At 41.3% G+C, this 18,708-nt stretch overlaps 1 protein-coding gene and 1 pseudogene across 4 annotated transcripts in view; one reads left to right on the top strand and one right to left on the bottom strand.

Moving 5' to 3' along the window:
• Nucleotides 1–3,356, bottom strand: part of DOCK10 (dedicator of cytokinesis 10) — a 284,533-nt gene extending 281,177 nt beyond the window's left edge. For all 4 annotated transcript variants that reach the window (XM_024124566.2, XM_055090256.1, XM_028482208.2 and 1 more), the window contains exon 1: nucleotides 3,173–3,356. In XM_024124566.2, the coding sequence (XP_023980334.1) occupies nucleotides 3,173–3,295 (123 nt within the window). In that variant the 5' untranslated portion in view covers nucleotides 3,296–3,356. The remainder of the gene's footprint in view (nucleotides 1–3,172) is intronic.
• Nucleotides 3,357–15,410: 12,054 nt separating this feature from the next.
• Nucleotides 15,411–18,374, top strand: LOC102977759 (NADH dehydrogenase [ubiquinone] 1 beta subcomplex subunit 5, mitochondrial-like; annotated as a pseudogene).
• The last annotated feature ends 334 nt before the right edge of the window (nucleotides 18,375–18,708 follow it).

Raw genomic sequence — 18,708 nt, forward strand, 5'->3', positions numbered from 1 at the left:
AAAAAAAAAAAAAAGAATCTATCCTCTTAGCAAATTTCAAGTGTACAATACAGTATTTTCAACTATTGTCACCACGCTGTATATTGGAGCTCCAGAACTCATTCATCGTGCAGAGGTGACCAGTCTGCACCCTTTGATGGCCGTCTCCTCATTTCCCCTTCTGCTTCCCTCCCCACTCCAGCAACCACTGTTCTACTCTCTGCATCTATGAGTTTTACCATTATAGATTCCACACATACGTGAGTTCATGTAGTATTCGTCTTTCTGTGTCTGGCTTATTTCACTTAATATAATGTACACAAATGGCAGGATTTCCTTCTATTTCCCTCTTTTTTAAGGTTAAATAATTTGTGTGTGTGTATACACACACACACACACACACCCCCAATGAATATTATATATCCATTGTAATGGGATCTCTGGCCTATTGTGTAAAATGCTGCAATGAACTTGGGAGTGCAGATAATTTTCCATTATTATTCTTAAGAGGAATGCAAAATAAGGTGGGGCCTCACTAGGAGTCTACCTGCATATGAGCTACTACAGTGCCTTGGGCTAAAACTAAAATCAAGATTGCTTTGGAATCCACCTCTACGTTCTGCAGCAACTGGCCTAAAAGTAGGACCCCCGGTAAATGCCCTCACTCAGCATGTCTTCGTTCTCGGATCTCCATAATCCAAACACATTTTGAAGATTTTCTGTCCTAGTATGTGTATGTTTGTATGATATATATGTATTTATATATATTTATATATTTTTTGTATTTATATTTTCAGTCCCCGAAAGAGAGATTTCAGAAAGGGTACTGTATGAATCCAGCAGTGAAACAGGTTTTCTCAGCAAGACTTTCTAGTGTGTCTCAAATATTTTTTCAGTAGATGACAGCTTGCTCCAATACACACTATTCCACTTCCTGTACTGAAGTGGGCTACCCATAATCTTCTTCCCCCAGACTATTCATTTTCTCCCTTGACAACTAGGATTTGAGGACTTGAAGCAACAAACACAAAGAGTCTTGAGGAAGTGGATCAATGTAAGCTAAGCTTCATCTTCACTGCACAGTCCAATTACAAGGTTTTAGGTTCAAAAGGGATGCCCTGCCCCACAGAATCCCACTGAGTTTGGGTGCCAACTCAGAGAATGCATTACTTTCCAGTTTCCCTTTACGAGTTAACTGATGGGACGGATGCCAGGCACATGACTCCGCGCTGCCAAAATCGCTGCCCAAGCTGCCCGACTAGATGGGTAAGATCCTTTGATATGTCTTGGCAAAAGCTGGCTCCAGAGTGTTGGCCACGGTGCTGAAGTGAGGGGAGGGGGGTAGGGACACCTTTCCCAGCGAATCACCCCTTCCCCCAACTCTTTTTAAGACATTGGGCTTATTCATTTTGACAAGATACCCTAGGATTTCAAATCTGACATCAATTTGGAGAAAGTAATGCGTGTGTCTGCGTACAAAGGTACCTAGGATACATATTCTTTAGAGAAAAGTCGAGTGCTCCAAAAACTCTCGGAGAACCCCATTAAAAATAAAACAAAAATCAAAAACAACATTTAGGGTGGTTTATTCCAATTGAATGCTACTTATTTCTGTGCACTTGTCTACCAGCTCATTACTGAGATTTGGTAAAATGAATCAACTGCAAAATAAAGTTATCTTAAAGCAAATGGCAGACAATGACAAAGCCACAATCCTGAATAATCATTTCAAAGTAAAAATTATGTTCTATGCATGCCTGAAGATTTTACTATCTCTATTTTTACTCCAGCTGAACCTTTTTTTCAAATGTTCTTTTTGACCCGATTATCCTTCCTGCCTTGAAAATGTGCATGCTGATATCAGGACCAGGGCAGCCCCTGGCACAGGGTCTGCTAACAGTGAAATGCCCTCTGGGTACCTGCAGACTGCAGCCAGTGGTAAGTGAAAGAGAAGGCACCCTGGCCACTGACTCCTGACTCATTTCACACTCCAATCACCCTCACCCTCTTGGGCATCTGAAGCCTCCTTCCTCTGCCAGGCAATTAGCTTCCGTTCTGTTCAACTTTCCAACCTCTGGCTTTAGAGAAAAGTCCTGGCTGTGGGAACTGGCTCTGGGCAGCTCTTGGCTCCTTCCTGATGGGTGACTTGCAAGAGTAACACTTTCTTTGACACTCTTAAAAGAAGCCGTTTAATTCCTAATGATATTTCCTGGCAAAAAGTAAAATGAAACCCACACCGTGGGATTCCGGTCCAGCAAAGGCAGGCCAAGAGTGTCGCTGCTGAACCCAAGTCTTGCTTTAAGTCTGTTCCCACTCGCTTCCCTTTCCCACAAGAGTTCATTTTTCTTCCTCCTGACACTTCCAACCCGGAGTGTGACACCTCCTGGAACTTACGAACATCTGGGGAGGTATGGATATGATTTGGGCATCAGATGAGAACGTCTGGCTGCTGCCCCAGGGATTTCCCGCGGAAATCACCCAGCTCTCTTAGAAGGCGTTTCAATAAGGAAGTAACCAGTAAAGTTGGCGGGAGGACCCTGCGAACATCTTAGAAAAATACCAGAAACCACTGGATACTTAACGACCCATGTCTCCTCCAGTCTAGTTCCCTCAGCCCTTTCTGGACTCCTATAAAGCGGTTTGTGGGTTTTTACCCCGTGGAGGGAGGGGGGTGAGAAGTGCATTAATTTATGCGAGAGCGTTCAGGAGAGGTTCCCCCAGCTTTAGCCCGGGCGAGGACCTCGGATCACACCCTCTCCTCCTGCGCCCTAGTCGCCAGGGGTGAAGGGGGCGCGGAGACCCGAGGACCGAGGCGTTCCGCTCCGTAGACTCCCCACCCCTCGGGTCTCTGGCACCCCACACTCTAACGCCCACGGGGCTCGCGATGCGTTCCCGTCACCTCCTCACACCCCCAAACCCAGGCACATCCTCTCCCACGCTGCGCTTCTGCTGCCCGCGCGGCTCATCCTCTGAGTGTCCCCGGTCCCCAAACGTGCCCCGGTCCTCACGCGTCGGTGCCGCTGCCTCGCGGAGGTGGCGCTGGCGGCCCGGGGCGAGGCGGCGGGGGAGGCCGTGCGGGAGCGGGGGAGCCGGGGGCGGCAGGGAACGGGGCGCCGAGGGCTGCGGGAGGCCGCGCGCGGGCCCCCAGCAGCCCGGGGCGCACGGGGAGACGCGGAGGACGCGCGGCACTCACCCGCTGCTGCTGCCGGCTGCTGACGGCCACCGCGGCGGCGGACGCGGCGCTGTGCCGGAGCTCGGCCGCCTGCCCGGGTCGCAGCAGGCTCCGGGTGAACCTGCGGGTCCGCTCGCTGGCCATCGCCCGTCGCGGGCCCGGAGCGCGCGTCGCGCCGCCCTCGCCGGCGCCGACCTCCTCTACCCACCGCCGTTCAGGAAGCGGAACTCGGAGCCTCTCCCCCCCACCCCCCCTTCCTCGCTCTCCTCGCAAGAGGCGGGTTTTTCTCTCTGACACCCCCCACCCGCTGCGCTCCGCCGAAGCTTCCCGACGACTTTCCAAACTCTGCGCTCCTGCGGGCGCGCGCGGCCAACTCGGCAGGCGGCCCCGGCCCGGCTGCTGCGCCTCTGGAGCGGGGGCCGCGGGACGCGCGTGGGGCGGCTCCAGCCCGCGCCAACCCCCGGGCTCAGCCGGTCACCCGCGGCTGTGCCCGCTGCCCCCGGGACCGGCGTGTGGCGGGGGAGGGGCGCGGGGCGGCGGCGGCCGCGGGGCTCCGGGCGGGGCCTGCCCACCGCCCTCGTGCCCATTTGGAGGCTCCTTGCGGGGCTGGAGCTCTGGCCGCGTTCGCTGGTTTCGCCCCGACTTTCCGGGGCTGGCGAGTGGGCGCGGGCAGAGCTCAGTTCGCCCTTCCAGCCTTGGAATCGGATCAGAGGCTTATAAAGGGTCTGGTGGCTGGGATCTCCGCAGCATCTCCCGAGCCAGGCTTTCAAAGTCTCCTTGGCCCAAAGTCCTCACTCAGGGCCTTGGAATAAGCTTGCAAGTTCATAGATGCCTCAGCCAGTATTCATGAAACGCCTACTATGTGCCAGTCCACGTTGTTCTGGAAACTGGGCTAAGAGGGGGAATTTACCAGCCCCACCTTAAGGCTGTGAGGGGCTGATGAGGTTTTTGAGCTGGGGGTAGGAGGCAGCAGTTAACCAAGTTAATGAAAGAATACAAGTACGTGAACAAGGGAGTTTCAGATAATACAAGCTAGAAACCAATAAATCAGGGTAATTAATGTGAGGTAAGAAGCTGGGGAGTATCACACAGGGTGAACTGGCTAGAACTGACGGTGACCTCCCCAGGTAGTGTGGGTCAGGTATGCGGGTGGACTTTTACTTGGGTTGTTTTTCTTCTCCCACTCTTGCCACACATGCATCTGGCCTGCACATCGTCCCCAGCTCTCTGATTGAAGTCTTCTGAGAATTCTCATCCTGAGTCACACCCCAGGGTGGTTCTCCAACTCCATGTGGGGCTGGGAGTGGGGGAGAGCAGCCCCCGCCCCTAGGATGCCAGTCTGAAGAGATTCAGGGCAGCCACTCCAAGTATTCTAGGTTTTTCTTAACAGCTTTTTGTAAATCTGTGACGCTGACGTTTTTCCCAAGCCAGTATATAGTTTTAACACAAGGTTGCGTTTGGGTATAAAGAACTCTTAAATGGCTGATAGATGCACTTGAGTCAGCTCTCTGATATCTGGGATTCAGTTAGCCAGAGGTACTGGTGTGGCATCATTTCAGCACATTCTATTTAGAAACCGTGAGAGGCAGAGGCTCTGGAGGATTTGGGAAGTGCCATATGAAACACTGGTTGGCTCTACTATACCCTTCATAGCAAACTACTGTGTCTTGCATTATATGCTTTCACGCTGGTACCCAATATGTGACCAAGGTCACCTTTAAGGGTAAGCAAAGTAGGTGGTTGCCTTGTGGTGACCCACAAGATCTCTATGGGAGTATCTCCCTCCAGCCACACCCTCCTCTAACAGGTGTGCCTTGTGGTGATGCTTTCAAATGCATAGTTTCTTGAGAGAGATCATTCATTAAGCACTTTTGAAAGAACTTGAGCTTCCCAAGAAGAGGTATCTAGTCTTTGTCCGTGGTTTCAGAACACTGCGTGGCGCACAGGAGTTGCTCGGTAATATTGATTTGCGGCTGACTTTCCCAAGGGTTAGATGGGCTGGTGCAGTCAGAGAGCTGAGTGCCTGAGGTAGAGACAGACAGAAAGGTGTGCTGGAAGGGAAGGCTGGCGTACCTGAAAATTCCTCAGAATGTGTCCTTGGTATGACAAGCAAGGCACTGAGCTGCTTCAAAACACAGAGATCCCACGCAACACATTCTTTAACAGTATCAAGTAACAGAAAATCACTCGCCCTTCCTTTATTACTACAAACTTCGCTTTCTCCAGCTTCAGGGGGTTACCCAGAGCACTGGTGTGAGAGGATTTGATGAACAGATACCTATTTGTCCTACCCTTACCCTGTATGATGTTCACTCCATGGGTCACACTGAGAAGGAGGGTAAATGTAAGTGACCTTTACACTCAGGACGTTTCAATAACGGCCCTTGACAGTCATGTAGCTTTTAGTTAAGCTGCCTTCTGGATTTCAAGGGTAGAGTACGGAGTGTCTGCATAGACACACACATTCTTTGCTGCAGAGACATAACTTCAGGTCTGCTAATTTGGGATTCTCTGACTCTTTGCTGGTCACCCATCTCTCAGTTCCCTAGAGAGACATGGCTAAGATGCTTTGTAAAGGCAAACCTATGAAAGTGCCGTGACGATCCTAATTAATGTAAACTATGCACTTGGGTGATTATGCTGTGTCGATGTAGGTTCATTAGTTGTAACAAATGTACCACTCTGGTGGAGGAATGTTGATAATGGCAGAGGTTTCACAGGTGGGGAGGTAGGGGGAGATCTCTGTATTTTTTTCTTTATTTTGCTGTGAATTTAACACTGCTCTAAAAACAAAAGTTAAAAAAAAACAAAAACAAAGAAAGCAATGTAACACAACAATGAAAAGACAAATAGCCCAATGGAAGAATGGGCAAAAGATTTGATCATACATTTCTCCAAAGAAGATACGTAAATAGACAGTGCTCAATATCATTAGTCATCAGAGAAATGCAAATCAAAGTCACAGTGAGATACTATAATGAGATACCACCCCACAGGAAGGGTCATAATGAAAATATGGAAAATAGCAAGTGTTGGGGAGATGTGGGAGATGTGGAGAAATTGGAACCCTTGTGCTTTGGTAGTAGGGATATAAAGTGGCACAGCTGCTTTGGAAGCAATCTGGCTGTTCGATAAAATGGTAAACATGGAGTTACCATGTGACCCAGCAATTCCACTCCTAGAGAAATGAAGACACATATTCACATAAAAAGTTGCATTATACAAGAATGTTCACAGCAGCCTTATTCATAATAGCTAAGAAGTGGACAAAACTTAGATATCCACCAGTTGAATGGATAAATAAAATGTGGTATATCCATACAATGGAGTATTTTTTGGCAATTAAAAAAGTGAAGTATTGGTATGTGCTACAATGTGGATGAACCATGAAAACATGCTAAGTGAAAGAAGGTAGCCACGAAAGATCACACATTTATGATACCTTTTTAAACGAAATGCCCAGGATTGGCAAATCTAGAAACAGAAAGTAGATTAGTGGTTGACCAGGGCTGGAGTGGGTTGGGGGAAAGTGGGGAGTGACAGTTAATGGGTACACAGTCTCTTTGGGGGATGGTGAAAGTGTTCTAAAATTAATCGTGTGGGAGGTTGCACAAGAAACAGATTACAGTTATTGCTTTTGGGAAGGGGAACTTGACAGCTGGCGGACAGGAGTGTCAATATATACTAATATACATGTTAATATATACACCCTGTGTGCTTTTTGGATTCTGTATCACATGTGTAATAACCTATTCACAAACTAATAAGTAAAATAATATTTTACAAAAGAAGTTACAATGAAATGACAAAAGGTATTAACTACAGATTTCATAAAATTTTTAAAGTTAAAAAAAGTCATGAAGTGACAAATTTTGTTCAATGACCTTAAATTCAATCTTTTACTGTTCCATATTTTCTAGTATTTAGAACACATAGCCTGCAATCAAGTTTTATCAAGTTCTAATTCTCCTCTTTATTTGAGTTGGCATGGACCAAGCCATTTAATCAGAAAGAAATGACCCCACTTTCAATAGTAGACATTTATGGACTCTCAACTCTGGACAGGATCTCAACCTCAGCCTTGGGGGCAGGGAGCAAAGCAAATGGTCTCTGCCTTCAGATAACTTAATTTCAAATAGAGAAACTGACATAAAACACTAGTGAGGGGTGGAGAGTAATATTCTGGAAATGGAGTCTCTCAGATAGGACCTGTATTAACATTTTATATTTTATATTCTTAAAGCTCTAAGATTGAAAACATTCGTCTCAATAATATGGCATTTTCTGGTGCTTCCTCCCTCCTTCCCCCTCTCCCTCCCTCCTTCCTTCCTTCCTTCCTTCCTTCCTTCCTTCTTTCCTTCCTTCCTGCCTTCCTTTCCTTCTTTAATGCTCAGGTACTCTCCCTCCTTATTCAAAAGCATCAATGGCTTTCTTAAGTTGCAGTAAGCACTGATTACCTGCCCTGGTACAGTTTGAAGCTCTGTACAACTAGAAAAGTGAAATTGTCAATAGTCCTCTCCTATCATCCTTCTCCATGACTTTGCCCAGGGCTGATTACATTAGTCTTATGAGTGAGGAAAGCTCTCAGGAACTTTAGCAGTAATAAGTATAAACGTGAAAACTGTACTATCTTTACTGTATCTAGAGATGCAATAGTGTGAAAATTCCGTTAGTTGTTAGTCCAGGAGTCTGAAGACCTGAGTGTGAGTCCAGGTTTTGGTACTCAGGGATTGTAGAAACTGGGACAATACCCCTTGTACTAATTCCATGGCATTAAGCCACCTTCCCTAAGTGATACCAAGTCTGTTGAACTATAGGTGTCAGCCTGGCCGTCAGCCTGTCTCAAGGTTTAACCATTTCAAGTTTGCCTAATGTTACACAGTTTACAAAATATAGTCACTATTTCATTTGATTTTAAAATAATTCATCCTAAGAGGCAGATGAAGCATGAAACATTGCCCCCATTGTCCGTAAGATAAAGCTGAGAGATTATTTAATAACATTGAAATTAGAAGGAGGAGCATTTTGCTAATTAATAAAAAAAGGCTTAGGGTACAAAGGTCTAAGCTAAAATTATTCTGTGATATTATCAAGACTTCCTTCCTAGTTCCCTACCTAGGGAAAAGTACATTTATCCTCTTTTTATAATAGGAAAAGAGGTCCACAGAAGTAGGTGACTTGCCATGACACTGTAGTGACTGTGATTGGGGTGGGTAAATTAAAATAATTGTATTTGGCTATTGAAAGTATAAAATTTGTCCTATTCAGCAATAAGTAAATAAAGTATCAGAATCGCAAACCAAAATATAAGAAAAATACTTTGCCATAAACATTTCTTTGTTCTCTAATATTAAGATAAAAATTAAACAATTGAATTTATTTCCAGTGGCTTTTTGGCTGAATCCTATTTCATAAGGTACATTTTTCTTCACCTTGCCAAGGGAATATTAAAAAGCAGCAAGGAAAATATGATTTGAGAGGTGTGATATTTATGGGCATGCATTAGTCTTTGCCAGAGCTAGAGCCATTTGACAAAGCTGAGTGCCTCCATGTTGTTTATGGGCAAAGGAATTAAATTTGATATGGATTTTTTACTGTGTTTAGAAGACAGATCACTCTTTGGAAGAAAATTTCACTTAACATAATGTGATTTGAATGTGAAACTCTCTGCTGGGCTGTATATTTTGCCCACACGCCACATGCAGAGCACTGTAAGTCCACCAGAATCCTTGGGGCATATCTCAAAGAGAGGCACATACTTGAAAGGAAAGAACAGTTTGGACGGGAAACCAGTCTCTGGGTTTTCTATCCTGCTTTGGATTTAATTTGTAGTCTGGCCTTAGGGAATTAATGTCCCAGGACCTTTATTTCTCCATCTGTAAAAATTACTGAGAGGCAGATTTTGGCTTGATATGAGGAAGAAGGAAATGATTAGTAAACATAGAATGGGAACTTTTCAATTTCTTACGTGCATAGTTAAACCCTGTATTTATATTATTCTTCTAGGCATTTCAGTGCCCTTCTCTTATTCTTCAATATGTTGATTACTCCAGGCATTCACAATTCTCACAGAAATACACCTTATATAACAAATTATAACATAATTATTTCTTTTACTTTTTAAAGAGAGCAACATGAAATGGAATCTGTCTTCTGTTATTTCTTTGAGAATTTTGCAGCTCTATACATGAGTGCGACTGGTCATCTTTTCTTTTGTGGAAGTGACTTTATTACATTTTGCCAGGAAGATTTCTTTAGCTTCCTGAAGTGGATTGGAGCAATTGCTGTCCCCTTCCATGGCCTACAGTAATTTTTAAAACATTGGGATCATTTGGTCTCCAAAGGTTGAATAGAATCCAGCTGTGGAGCCATCTGGTCCTGGTGCATTTTTTTTTAAGGGGCGATCTATAGTCACTTTCAAATCTTTTCTATAGTAATTGGTCTAGGCAAGATTTACACATCTTCTTTTAATTCTTAATAGTTTGTGTTTTACAATGAATAGCACCCACTTTTCCAGGTTTCAAAAACATTTTGCCTTAGAATTGCACGTAGCATTAATTTATGTATTTTCCCCCATCCTGTATGCTTTTTAATTTTATTATAAAGATTTTAAACATGCCTAAAGAGTTTCAAAGGAATACAGTGAGCACCCATATAACCCCCAGCTATCGTTAACCAATTTAAATTAGAGAAATCATAACCCTACATCTTTAAGCAATTCAGCATTTCTCTCCCGAAGAGTAAAAACATTCTCCCACATAACTGCAATATCATTTAACACACTGAAATCAATCTTTTAATAACTTTTATCATCCAGTTCATATTCAAATTTCTCCAATTGTTCCCCAAACACTTTATAGCTGATTTGCCGAATCCAGAATTTAATCATAGAAGATATTTGGTTGTCTTGTCTCTTAAGTCTTTAATTTAAAACCATTCTCCTCCTCCTTTTTGATAATAACATTGACCAGTTGAAGAGACTAACTCAGTTGTGTCACTTCTTTTTACTGACATTTAATTTGTTCTTTTTTATCCAGTCTTTTCTCATTCTTAATCTTGAATTTCTTACTTTCTTCTTTTTTTCCTTAATTGGGTTCTCGAGGGGGATTAGCTATTATATTAATCTCTTCAAGGAACTGGCCTTGAGTTTTATTAATTTGACTATGTTTTACTGTTTATTCTTTCATTAATAGGGTGAAACTCTCTTAATCAAGACAGGAACCCCAGATATTATAGAAGGACAAAATAGTAATATTTAAATACAGAAAAACTTAAATTTTCATTATGGCAAAAGAAAAAATAAAAAAGCCACAGGCAAACATAACTGGGTTGATGTTTATAATAAAAATAAACAAGAAAGGCAAATATTTCTAATATACAAAGATCTCAACTGACAAGAAAAATACCTCAAATAGGCAAATTCCTAAGAGAGAAACTCTGAATTAGAAAAGGAAAGAAAATCTATTCGAATTTTTTGCCCATTTTAAATTAGGTTGTCAGCCTATCTCATTCATTTTAAAGTCTAATTTATATATTCTGGATATAAGTCAAATATTTATGTATATATATAATTTGTTGTTTTCACTATTGGATGTTGCTAACAGTAATCAGAAGTCATGGCATGATTTGCCATTTTCTTCATCTAGTTAAAAGAATGTTACACCAAATATACACCCAACAAATACCAAGTGGTTATTTAAAAGAGATAAAGGATATGTTTTTTTTCCTAATAGGCAGCCTCAGAAAGAAACATACTAATATTTAATCTATGCTTATAAAGTTTTTCAAAGCATTAATTCCATACCCTGATTAGGTGGGTTGAAGACAGTTGGAGAAAACATGCTTTTGGTGCATATAATTGATGTAAAGAAACTATTTTATTTCCAGGAAATTTTTCTTTTAAAAAAGTCTATCCAACATTGTCACTGTCTTTTCCCAGGCATGTGGTTTGGGTGTGTAGTTGCATTTGCACTAACCCATTTCCTGTGCGTATGCTCTGCTTTACCCTCGCCCTTGATGTGTTAAAAAGAAGCGAAATAGAGATATAACACCATTGCCTAGAGCTCAGTTTTTGAAAAAGGAGAAGGCAGAAGGAGAAAAACAATGCAAACTGTGCACGCGTTTCCAAAGCCCGAAACAAAATTGGCAGTTTGACGAGTATTGAAGATGCCTATTCAAATGAAAGTCAGTGGGCTTTTGTTCTTCCCCACGTGATCATTAGAATTTATTAATATGACTAGATTAGGGTTTTTCATAGCTTTATCTTCTAGCATTTTCTCATGTATAGACTTGAAAATGTATTTCCGTTCTGAGCTAATCGTGAATCTTCTCCCCTTTCTCCTTCTTTGTTTATTTGCTAGAGGGACAAAAAGAAGAAAATAGCTATTTTTATAAAGTTTTTAAAGCAATAGGAGAATGATTATGCAACTAGTCTAAAAAAATCCTAATAAAGTCAAAGTACTTTTTGTATATTTTAAAAGGGTACTATTAGCATCATCATGTGCGCAAAGCTCCAAGCTCACATTAAAAAAGAGCTTGTTCCCTAACACCTGCCAAGTACCCTATCTTCTGTTAAAGAGATGCTTGGATGGGAGCTACTTGAAAGCGTCTGAGTATGACTCTTGAAGATCAATAACATATTTCATAAAGACGCCAGGTTTTTACTCCCCTTTTTTTTTCATTGGCTCCAACATTTATGCAACCAATGTTGATCAGTGTGATGAAGTATATCTATGAAGGCCAAACCTAGTGGTTAATATGTAAATCTACTAAGTAAGCTTTCATCTCGTTGCTGGATACGTATTCTCTTGTTGGATTCCAATTTTGGATAGGGGTAGAGTGCCTGATATATGGATGGTGAGTCAACTGTTGAAAACCACTGGGCTATGCTTGGGGACAAGTGGATCTAGGTATTTCTGAGACTGTCGAAGTTGGAAGTGGTCACAGAAATTATCTAAGTCATGTTTGTTTGCTTTTGCTTTTTTAGTTGTAGGTTTTGTTTACAGAAAGTGAAAGCTCAGAAGCTAAGTGCTGTATCTCAGATCAGTTGCTGATAAAACTACTTGGTCGCAAAGGTAGGATTGCTACCCAGATATATTTCTAGTCCAATGTTTGTTCCAGTACTATACCATGAAGCTGGAAACATGAAAGGGAGAAAATCAGAGGCTAATGACATTAAACTCAATCCCATTCTTATGAAGTGTTCTGGAAATAAGCACAGAACCTCCAGAGTCATGGTCCTACCTAGAGAATTATGGAAGGGGCCAGAGAGAGACCTCAATGTATTGAATTCCCTTTTGTGCCATTTTTTTTGCCTGGCCCATCTCAAATTTCAAAATCACCTTCTTTAAGATGTCTTTTCTCTCTCCCAATCTGTTAGATGTCTTTCCTACAAGATCAAATAATACTTTCTGTGTATTGTAGTTTTTTGTTCACTTGTCCTCTCCTCCATTAATAATAACCATTATCAATCACTGAGTACCTACTATGTGCCAGGCACTTTGCCAGGAACTTTATGAAAGCCGTGTTGAGTTCTTGAAAAACCCTCCAAATCAGGGATGAGGGTTTCCTGATTGACCAAGTTCAAACACTTAATAAACATCAGAACCAGAATGGGAAATCATATTTGCTGTGTTCCCATTCCTACATCATTTCTGTGTGTCATACTGACTAAATTCAGAGCCAGAGGACTGTGGTCATGAATACTAGACTTCTCTCACCATTCATTCCATGCACCTTCCAGTCTTTGAGTTTGAAAAGCTGAACCTACGCTTTTCAAAGTCTCTGGAATCTAGGGTTCTGGATATGATGGAAGGTGTGCCAGTTAGAAGCAGTTGTAAGAGATTTGGAAGGCAGTAATGACGTGCGTACCATCTTGCAGCTGCTGTGGTGGCTGGGATACAAGGCGCGGTGGCGGCAGGGGGGGATGGTGAGTAGGTAGAAGCAGACTCAAGCACTCAGTTTTTAGTCACCAGCTTTGAGGTTTGAGAGGCAGTTGTGACAACACTTACGGTAGTAGCCATGGAAGCTTCCTGACATCTGGATCACAGTTAGGAGGTGTATCCGTAACCTTGGACTCCATAGTCCAGGAGGGGTTCATCTTGCCTTTCCAATGATTTTGTAAAACTAAATTCCTTATTACATTTCTTTTTGCTTCAAATACCCAGAATGATATGGTGGTATTTCCCGTATCTATTGTTGTATAACAAACCACTCCAAAACCTAAAATGATTTATTTTAGGACTAAAACAACAATGATTTATTATTATTTTTAATTTTTTAATTTTATTTTTTTATATAGCAGGTCCTTATTGGTCATCAATTTTATACACATCAGTGTATACATGTCAATCCCAATTGCCCAGTTCATCACACCACCTCCCCCGCCCCTCCGCCGCTTTCCCCGATTGGTGTCCATACGTTTGAATGATTCATTATTTATCATGATTCTGCAGTTGGTTGGAATCAGCCGGGCAGTTCTTCTGATGGGTTCAATCATGAGGCTGAATTCAGCTAGCAGCTCTGCTGAGGCTGGAACATCTGAGACAGCCTCATTTGTCTGCTGAGCTGCCTTCAGACTTTTCCTTGTGGCCTCCCTTTCTACATGGTCTTTCATCACTAATCTGAGCAGGAAGCAGGAACAGGGACTGCTTAGTCAAGTTAGAAATGATATAATTCTGTATCTGAGCAGGAGAAACACAAGTGTCAGAAACCACAGAAAAATTGTAAGCCAACATGAATAGGAGAGAGGATTTAGGTTGGAGGGAGTTTGGCCAAATCTCCCATTTTTCCCATTATAATTCTGCCAAAGGAACTTTATCATCCATTTATGCTGCCAACATTTGTTTACTATACAGTATTTGAAATAACCATTTTAGGTGTTGGATATAGAAAAATTCTGCCCTTGAAGGAATAAATAACAGGTGACAAGAGTATGATGATAATCCATACAGAGTGACAAAGCGTAAGTCACTAGCTGTGCTAGGCAGTCAGGAAACCAGTTTGGAAAAGTCACCCTTAAGGAAGATCTTGAAGCCGGAGTAGGAGTTTGACAGGATGAATGTTTGTTTGAAGGAAATGGAGAATGGCATAGACTAATAAAAAATTGCCATAACACAAACTTCTGCTTCCAATAATGGTGGGATGTGTAGTTGAGAGTGAGGATAACTGAAAAATTGAAGTTAAATATGTGTTTGTGAGTGTGTGTTGTTTTATAATAAATAGACAAAAAGTCAGCAAGGACATAGATTTGAACAATGTAATTAACAAAAGAGATCTATATATCTCTACATATATTTAGAGATCATTGCATCAACTACAAAACATGTATTCTTTTTTTTTTTTTTGCGGTATGCGGGCCTCTCACTGCTGTGGCCCCTCCCGCTGTGGAGCACAGACTCCGGACGCGCAGGGTCGGCAGCCATGGCTCACGGGCCCAGTCGCTCCGCGGCATGTGGGATCCTCCCGTACCGGGGCATGAACCCGTGTCCCCTGCATCGGCAGGCGGGCTCTCAACCACTGCGCCACCAGGGAAGCCCATGTATTCTTCTTTTAATAAAAATTTTTTAGAGTAGTTTTAGGTTCAAAACAGAATTGAGTGAAAAGTACAGAGTTCCCATTTACTTCCATCCCCACAAACTCACAGACTCCTCAACTGTCAATATCCTGCATGACAATGGTACATTAATTACAACTGATGAGTCTACATTATAGTGTCAAACAGGGCTTGACATATATACTAAATATAAAATCTTGTGAGTTGGGGTTAGATCAGCACTTTGAAGAACATATATGTTCTTAGATACTTATATTGATTTAAAAAAATCTAAAAATTAACAAGCTAAACAGCCTTTACAAGAAATTTTTTAAAACAATAGCAAAATTAACCCAAAGAAAGTAGAAGATAGGCAATAATAAAAGTGACAGCACAAATTAATGAAAGAGAATACAAACACATGATAAAGAGGCTTAATAAAGCCAAAAATAGTTCTTTAAAGAGAAAAAAATAAAATTGATAAGCCTCTGGAGAGATTGATCAAGTAAATAGAAGGGACACATGCTAACATTAGGGTTATAATAAAAGCCTGTGGTAGATTATTAGAAGATATAGCAAACAGAAAATCACTAATGACCAGAAGAAATTAAAAAGTTAATAAGAAAACTTGTGGCAGAAACTAGAAAATTTACATGAAATGGAAAGATCTCTGGAAAAATATAGCTTATTGAAACTTAATAAACAATAGGAAATCATAATAGTCCTATGATCATTAGGGTAAGTTCATTGAATCAGTCTTTGACAGAACGTTTGAGGTCCAGTTTACTTCACTGGCCAGTTCTAACATTCAAAGAAGAAATAATTACAAAATTATATAAGATCTTCCAAAGGTGGTTTAGCCAGGATAAGAGTGAGAGAAGGGGAGAAGGCAGCCATGGTACAAAGGTGGTACATACACTGTAAGGTTGAGAAGGGGGTTGAGAAGGAGGTAGGGGTGATCAGGCAGAGCTGAGGCTTGGGAGTGGGCCACTGAGCTACCTCACATGATTCCTCCAGAAAGTCCATGTCATTTTTGCAGTCTCAGAGTGATCACTCCCTTTCTGGGTAAGACTTCTGTTTCTAGTCCAGGTATCAGCTTTTCAGTGTGGAGCAATTCCGGCTTATCCCTCAATAGCATGAGTGGGGCTGTTCTTCAAGGCCAGCCCTGAAAGGGAAAAAAAACGGATACACTTCTGGGGGCAGAAAGGGGAAAAAAGTTTTTCAGCACGTAGAACAGGATAGAAGTTATTATCCCAATAGCTTCTGCTGCATGTCCCTTACTAAGACATATGGTCCAATAGGCCTATTCGTTATCTTCAATATGCTTTACGGTTTTTTTATTTCTGCAACTTTGTTTCAAAGTGATTTCCTCGGCTTGGAATTTCCTCACCGCTTATCTCACTTCTAACCATCATTCAAATTGCAGCTGAAGCCATCTTTTCCCCTGATTCCTTCCTTGACCAGACCAACTGACCCTGCTTATTTAGCAGTGAGGGAGGTTGGTTGGAGGTACGGGTGTATGCAGGAGTTGGAAGGCTTTGGGGAGTGGGGAGGGAGGATGGGTAGTACCCTTAGGGCTGATTTTCTGAACCATTCCCACATTGAGTAACTTTAGCCTCCTTGTGTCAGGAGGGATGTCATTTTTCTTTGTATCTTCCACAGTATCTTTACATATCATTTTCATCCAATGTACATGTATTGAGTAGTTACTAATATATATTGTCATGATCAGAACTTGATTACAATAATCTGTAAATATTTTACTTTGGGATCTTGGTTTATGTATCTTAAAGGCAGATAAAGTAACTTTTTCTTAATATCAATATACATGAATAAAAAGCCATATCATTCTCATTTATTATGATGTAATAAGGTTGTAAATTATTTAAGTGAAAAATCCCTATCTGGTGCTTACATTGTTAATTTAATATTCACAGTGCTAGATACTGATGCTGTATTCTCTATGTCATGTAATGTTTTATCAATTGTGTTTAATACCTAGTCCCAATATTTCTGACTTTAACCTCCTTGTAATGTTCCAATAACATAAATAAAGTTGTTTTATAAATGTACTATTAAGACTGACATATTCTCAAGTGGGGGATATGCCATATGACACAGATTTCCCATCCATTTATGCAATAATTAATATCAGAGCTAAGCATATAACTTGGGAAGCTCAATAAGCAATGACAATATCATACATTTATTGGATCCATTCATTCAACAGATATTTATTATGAGCCAAGCAATGTTAGTCATTGAAGATAAAAGGTAAATGAGGTATATATGCATCCTACTCTCCTGGGACCTATGCTAGTAGAGAAAGAAAATCATATAAAGAATTACACAACTGATTATTAGTTATAATTGTGGCAGGTGTTGTCAAGGAAAATTATTAAGTGTTAGGAGAGTGTGTCATGGTGAGACCTGCCTTGGTCTCCTCTGGAGTTCAGAGAGACCCGTATCTTTTATTCTTTTCCTTGAGAGTCAGAAATCAGAGTTTGGCATCAACTTTGGAATAAATAAATAAAGCTGTAATTCAACTGCAAAAATAGTGGTATGGAAGAACACACTCCTGACTTTCAGAATTCTATCATTTAAGAATGATAGCTCTATCACAACCTTTGAAAATTAAATGAACAGTTTAGGGCATGATTTAGATATTTACCAATGTGCTTTAAAAGTAAACATTCACAATAGTCTAAAATTGATAGTTAATCAATATTGATAGTATCTCTTTGTCAAGTATCAAAAATCAAGGATGAATATATGGCAAGATGGTTTGGGGGAAATCCTCTATTCTTACCCACTACTGCTTGAAATCCAACTGAAGCAGATATTACTATCACATGAAAAAATATTTTCAAGTATTTTGAAGAATATATCCCCAGTATTTTATTACTTCTGCTCTACAATTGATTTTGCTCACTGATGTTCTGATTTTACAACAGAAAAAAAAATGACAAAGTCCAACATTTGTTTTTAAAGAATTATTTACATCTCTGCCCAGCCAGGGGATTTGTGATGTCTCTTGGTAAGGTACCAGTCAATTGATAGGATCCTGAAAAGTCACGTATTGTGTCTCTGGGTGTAGTAAAAGCATGCCTTCAGAAAAAGCTTATTTGGAAACTTTTTTTTTTTTTTTATGTCTATTAGTTTCCTGTGGCTGTTGTACCAGAGCCTTGATGTGATTTCTAGTTCTAGCTAAAAGCAACACAGATAGTAGCCGTGGAGGCCATGTGTCTATTGCAGCAGGCTTTGGTCCCTGCAGTGGCCGCTCTGTCCGGCCCGCCGCCTTGGCACTCGACTTGGATCGGGGGGGCTTCCTCATCCGTGACTTTCTGAAGACTGTCGCTCCTATGCGACACAGTGGAGACCACTGGAAAAGACTGTTTATCATCAAGACTTCTGGATTCTATGACAGACATTTTTTGAAATTAATGAGATTCTACATTTTGTTGACTGGGATTCCAGTAGCAATTGGCATAACTCTGGTGAATGTATTTATTGGTGAAGCTGAGGTTAGTAGAAATTCCAGAAGACTATACCCCAGAACACTGGGAATATTTCAAGCATCCTATATCAAGATGGATTGCCCGAACTTTCTTTGATAGTCCTGAAACAAATTATGAAAGAACAATGGCTATCCTTCAAATTGAAGCTGAAAAAGCTGAATTACGCTTATGAATGCTTATTGCATTCATATAGTGCAAAGACGTTTATAAAGCATGCCAAATAACTATAAGATATAGAGACTGTGGTTAGCTTTCAGAGACAATTTCCCATTAGACCAAAAACTAGGACAAAGACTGTCATATTCACAAAATTTTATATTTTATTACTCCTTCCTTGCAAAAGTATATTTTTAATCTTTAATGGTAGAAAAAAGTAGGAAAAAGCAGTGGTGAGGGTTTTATTGCAACTATGCCCAAGAGAGCTTGGTCATTTTTTCCCGCGTCACCCTGGCAGCTGAAGAACAGATGGAAATCTAAACCACAGGAAGTGCTGTGTGGCAAGCCTT

This window comes from Physeter macrocephalus, chromosome 2, assembly GCF_002837175.3.
Source record: "Physeter macrocephalus isolate SW-GA chromosome 2, ASM283717v5, whole genome shotgun sequence".
In the NCBI taxonomy this organism is placed as follows: Eukaryota; Metazoa; Chordata; class Mammalia; order Artiodactyla; family Physeteridae; genus Physeter; species Physeter macrocephalus.